At 29.1% G+C, this 6,068-nt stretch overlaps 1 protein-coding gene across 1 annotated transcript in view; it reads right to left on the reverse strand.

The window, feature by feature from the left end:
* LOC135951994 (protoheme IX farnesyltransferase, mitochondrial) overlaps positions 1–5,747 on the reverse strand; it is a 31,714-nt gene extending 25,967 nt beyond the window's left edge. The window contains exons 1-3 of the mRNA XM_065501767.1: positions 5,551–5,747; positions 5,249–5,495; positions 4,439–5,125 (exon numbers count right to left, since the gene is read on the reverse strand). Coding sequence (XP_065357839.1) covers positions 4,439–5,125; positions 5,249–5,495; positions 5,551–5,625 — 1,009 coding nt within the window. The 5' untranslated portion in view covers positions 5,626–5,747. The remainder of the gene's footprint in view (positions 1–4,438; positions 5,126–5,248; positions 5,496–5,550) is intronic.
* Positions 5,748–6,068: the final 321 nt, after the last annotated feature.

A 6,068-nucleotide genomic window follows, 5' to 3' on the forward strand; every position in this document is an offset into this window, starting at 1 on the left:
TCCAATAGAACTAACATTGGTGCATAGAACTAACATTTCATCGCGATCGGAAGACATCGATTTCAAAAGTTGGTTCACTTGACGTGAAATGCCCCATATATATAGTAGATGTTAATATTTTTCTAATTTGTATTTATCCCAAATTTTTACATGTCAAATATCTCATACAAAAAATAATAGACTTTTTTGAAAAGTGATAAAACTATATGAAAGATTACAGAACGGCGCATATTTTGTATTACTCAGTTCAAAAAACACGGATTTTGAGTTATGACGTTGTTGCAGCAAATGAGAGATATGTATGCAAAAATTATCTCAAATACCATATTTGCTGTTTTTTATGTTTTTGTACACAAAATTCGTTGTTGTATTTTCAATTTAAAATTAAAATATAAATTATTCGGTTAATCGAATAATCGAATAATTTTAAATTAACCGATTATTAACCGAATAAATCCAAACACCGATTAATTATTTGCTCGATTAACCGATTAAACCAGAAACCCGATTAATTGAATACCCTACTATTTATAAAGCCCAAATAATTCTTTCAATTTTCTTGAAAGTAACTTAAAAAACAAACGAACAAATGGTGATATTCTATTTATTTTAATTATCTTATATAAATTAGGCTATATAAATTATCATATGGGCAATTCCATGTCATCGTACGTGACAAAGCGGAATAGATTTTGCATAAATAATAATATCTGACAAACAATTTGGTCTTTATGTTCCATACAGAGGGTACTAGATTTTAAAAAAATAATATGTTCTTTCGAAACATTGTTGTCCAAAATATGGAACGAAATAAGTGTATATCGTACGTGACATAAAGCGGATGTAAGTTTTTAGATACATGTAGAAATATGCGAATCTTACACTAAACCAAATATTTTTCCTTTACAATCCGTCATATTTAATAAATAAAATCTTTGGATGATTTTATAATATATAAAATTTAATATCGTACGTGACATACCGTACGTCACAGATTATAGTAAAACAATATATATTAAGTAAATATTAGGGTATTCAATCGATTAACCGTTAATCGGTTAACCGATTAATTTTGGTCGGTTAACTGTTCGAATAATTTTTTTTTTAATTAATACAATTTTTATTAACCAAGGGCAAAATATTGCGCCAAATTTAAAATTGACAATTTTCAAATAACAAATAAACCGATTAATTTGTGTCGATTAAAAGAAAATTCTTTTTTTCTGCACTTTATTAGAAATATAGTTTTAAACACATTTTATTTCATAACTGGTGAACATTCCCTTCTAGCAATAGTTTTTTGAAGTATATTACGAAAACTGAAACCAAGAAATTTGGAAATGACCTGTTTTCTAGAATGTTCTATGATGAACTTTGTCCTAATGAGTCGGATGACGACATGGTAATACACGAAATTGAAGACATTACTGAAACGAGTCTTTTATCAGGGGCCAAATCACCGCATTCGAAATCGAGTACTTTGTCATCGAAATGTAGTTAACGTGGATTACAGCAGTCGTCATCGAAACGTATTTACTCGATTGGTAATCTCTTATCGAAAACAAACACTGCCGTTTTGTGTTAAAACTAAACAAATCAACCAAAACAATGAAGTAATATAATAAATAAATAAAAATATACTTATTATTGTAAAAAATATACAGTAGCCCAAGAAAGTCTACATACAGGAAAAATTATTATGTTATTTTAATTTAAAGCAGTTTTTTTTATGAGATATATAATAATACATGTCTTATGTCGATTTTAGCAAAAAAAATTCAAATAAGGCCCAAAAGTTCACCGTTATTAGAGTTCTGAGTAAAATAACGAAAAATTTATTTTCGGTCACGCCTACTTTTGGGTGAGCGGGGCTATTAAGTTTCATAATATTTTGAACATTAAAGCCCAAAAAACCCAAAAAAATTTCGTTATTTGACTCAGAATCAAAAAGTCTAATAAAGGTGAAATTTTGGACGTGATAGGAAATGTTGCTAAACCCGACTTAAGTGATGTTGTTTTAATTTTTTTTAGTGTGAATTTATTTTTTTAACAAATATATTTCATAAATTTTAACTTACAAATACTGCTTTCAACGAAAGAAATTTAATTTGAATTCGTGTATGTAGACTTTATTGGGCTACTACTGTACATATATATTTTATTTAAAATTGTAAAATTTTGGGCCACAATTTATTTTGTATTTTGTTTACTATTTCACAACTTTGGTACTTTGTGCTGATCATACTAAAAAACATTCTGAAATCTGTCAATGGCCGATGATGAGGAATACAAACAAAAACATTTGGATCCATTTTTTTTAAATTTTTCTACATTTTTTCACAATTTAACAATTTATCACAAATTTATTTATTTTGTTTTTCTTTTTTGTTTTCTTATTGTCATATGCTTCAGCAATGTAAGAAATAGTAGTAGGTAACATAAATTACGGTCGACAACCGTGATCCAAAACATTGCTGCCATCGAAAATATTCTCTACACGAACGTGCACTCGATATCGAATGCCGTGATTTGCCCCCAGAACTTAACGAAACTATTAAAGTATGTATTCCAATGGTATGATTTACGATTTTATATGCTTAGAAAGAGAACTGAGAAATTGTATATTCTTTATCAGTGTGAGAGTTTTTCCAAGTTTTATTAAAACTAAAAAAAAAAATTAAAAGGAAAGCATTTAAATTATATTTTTTTTAAGATTATTTCAGAAGATCTCAATAAATCCTAAAAAAAAACTCACAAGTGTTTTCGTGTTTTTCTTTTCAATTTAAAATTTTTATTTTCAAATAGAAATTATTCGGTTAATCGAATAATTTAAAAATAACCGAATATTAACCGATTAAATCTAAACCTCGATTAATTATTTGCTCGATTAACCGATTAAAACAGAAACCCGTTTAATTGAATATCCTAGTAAATATATGTATACAAAAACTAAAAAGATAAATATATATTCGTTTTCAATAAACAATTTGATAATAGCAAAAAAGAATCAGAGTCAAATTCATTTCATACTACATGCTAATTGGGAGCTTAGTTTTCGTCGCAATTTTAGCATAAAACATACTAATTAAATTAAAAAATTAAATATAGTCAGTTAAAACTTAAAATGTTCTAATGACCATTTATATTTTTAATCCAGAAATTCCGGGAATTCCCGGGAATTATTTTCCTTAGTTTTATGTGATATTTTTAGAACCTAACTTTCTCTAAAAGATGCTTAAAGCTCCAAAACAAATGCAGAGGATTCATACAACAAAAAAGATTTAACACAAATAGAACAATAACATGTTCATTATTCAAATTATTCCAAAAACTCAATTTGGAATAATACCACTTTTCGTGGAATAGAATTTTGTTTAATATTATTGGGGTTTCTTCAAGTTTTAATTAATATCTTTACTTAATTTATGATTTAATAATGGCCAATTCAAAATTAAAAAAATAAAATATTTTGTTTGCGAATTAACAGAATTAATTGGAATATAACGAAGGTAGAACAAAATCTGAAGGAAATTGAAGCCATTCCGATACAAATGACTAATCATTATAGCTTTGTCTATAACCAGAATTAGAAATCGAATCTGCTTATCTTACAAATTTCACTATAGTAAGGAAAAATCCGAAAAGAAAAGTAAAAATAACTTAATAAATCATACTTTTCATCTCATTCATATCACATATACTTATTTTGTTACATTTATTTGTAATTTTTTAAGATTGCAATTCACATTAAATCGGAAAAAATTTGCACGTGTATAATTTAAATGCTTTAATATTCAATTTGTTTTCATGTTTCGTATATTGTTTGAAACAAAGTATAACAAGTAGTCCGACTCTCTGGAAAAAACCTTGGAAGGTATCAAGCTATTTTTTTTACTAACCCCCATTAACCTTGGGGGTTAGTAATAGTTTCATACAAAAATAATTTTAAACAATAGTATAACTATAAGTTAACACATAATCAGTCTTCGTGTTAATGGGGATGGTTTACGTGGTAGTTCACTACGTGCGAACAATCAAGTAGAGTCGAAGGGACCCCATTTTGATGTTAATGGGGATAATAAGTATTTATATTTAGGTACTTTTTTACTAACATATATATAGAGTTAGGTAAAAATGATATAATAACAGACACCATAAGGTAAAATCCTATTCGCTATCATATCGATCTCTAGTTTATTGGGTAAATTCTAAAACAAGTAGTTCTAATGATTTTTTTTTTGTTTTCCTCTTTTACTACATTACCAGGCCAAGTACTCTACATTGTGAATACCGCTATTGTTTTATAACCTTTAATAAAATCAAATTTAAATTATTAAAAAAAACAGTATTAACTTGTTTTTTTATCTTAATAAAATTAAATTTTTTAGTATCTAGTTTTTTGAAATAGGATAAATAAGTCAAATATGGATTAACTTACCTAAATAACAAAAGTATCCGTTGAGAGGTAAAGTTTCCAGAACAAACCAGTAGTTGGTTACGTCTAATAAGGGGGCAATACATGAAAGGGCACCGATAACAAATGTATATCTTAAAGCCGTTCGTCTACATAAACCTGGGTTTGTAACAGCCATCATCCGATAACCAGCTCTAGAATAGTCCTGCCTCAAGTTCCATGATAATGCATTAAAATGAGGAAACTGCCAAGCATACAACATTCCAGCTAATATCCAAGCTCCTGCATCAAGACTTCCACAGCAACCTGCCCAGCCCATTAATGGTGGAATAGCTCCCACAGCGGATCCCACCCAGGTGTTTACTATTGACATTCGCTTCATTGGAGTGTAAATTGATGTATAAAGAAAAAGATTGCCAAGTCCTAATGCTGCCGTAAGACCATTTACACCAAAGTATAGCATACTTAGTCCAGAAGCTGCAGAAACCACTGCAAATCCCACCGCATGTAACGGAGTTAATTGTCCAGTAACGAGCACGCGACTTTTTGTTCTCGACATTTGCGAATCGAATGGAACTTCATGGTATTGATTTATGGAATTTGCTGCTGCCGAAACAAGTCCAGTACCCAAAGAACACAATAAAAATGATGCAGGATCAAATGGCGCTGGGGCCATTGCGTAGCCACCCATTGCTGTTATTACCACAAGTGCTATAATTAAAATTTAATTAGCATTAAATTTAATCAAATTCTAATTGAATTACATTTTTGTACATTTTGGATTATAAATATGTATGTACTCTACATAAGTATTTATTTTTTTTATACACTTACATGTCAATCTGAATTTTGATAATTTCTTGTAGTAACTAAGAAGTTTGCCCTTCTCTAAACTTGGACTGGGCTGCCAAACATGTCTTGTTACTTCCAGACTGTTTATGGCTGTTCCATCCCCGTCGGAAGAATTGACAACTCTATTAATTTCACCATTCTTAATGATAGAATCATTTTTGGAGTTTGTATTATCTTTAGAATAAGTACCAATATCCTTTTGAACTTTTTCAACACCCCCTGCGAAGTTCTATTTGAACTGATTAGAATGTTTACATAATTAAAAAAAAGAAGAAATATCTTACGCGCAGTGACTGCTTGTAAATGTTGTTTAGAAAATAAACATTTTGTGTTGATCTGTTAAGAACTAATTTAAACATACTTTCAATTTAATAACTAATATCAATAAACATGTATTAAATAATTATATCATTATTTTTTTTTTATTTAAAATTGTTCAGTAGCACCAGTTTTGAAGATTGTGTTTTCTACCGACTGTAAATAACGTGGGGTCGAAGATGCCACATCTGCAGAACTTTTGGCCTTCATAAAAGGTAGCCAGACACATTTAATTTTTGTTAGTACTGAAAACAGTATTGCCATTAACATCATTGACTGTATTACCGACCGACGTATCGTTAACCCTACGTCTCACAGTGGGTTGTACGATAGCCAATTAAATCAGTTTAAAATATTTTTTTATTAACGAATATTTAAAAAGTAGAATTTGTGTAACCTGAAAATAAAAGAAAGATGAGAAGAGAGCGAGAGGTAGAAAGAAAAAAATAAGGACTCTGCACCTAATCAGCTGATCGTTTTTTGC

This window comes from Calliphora vicina, chromosome 2 (genome assembly GCF_958450345.1).
Source record: "Calliphora vicina chromosome 2, idCalVici1.1, whole genome shotgun sequence".
Lineage (NCBI taxonomy): Eukaryota > Metazoa > Arthropoda > Insecta > Diptera > Calliphoridae > Calliphora > Calliphora vicina.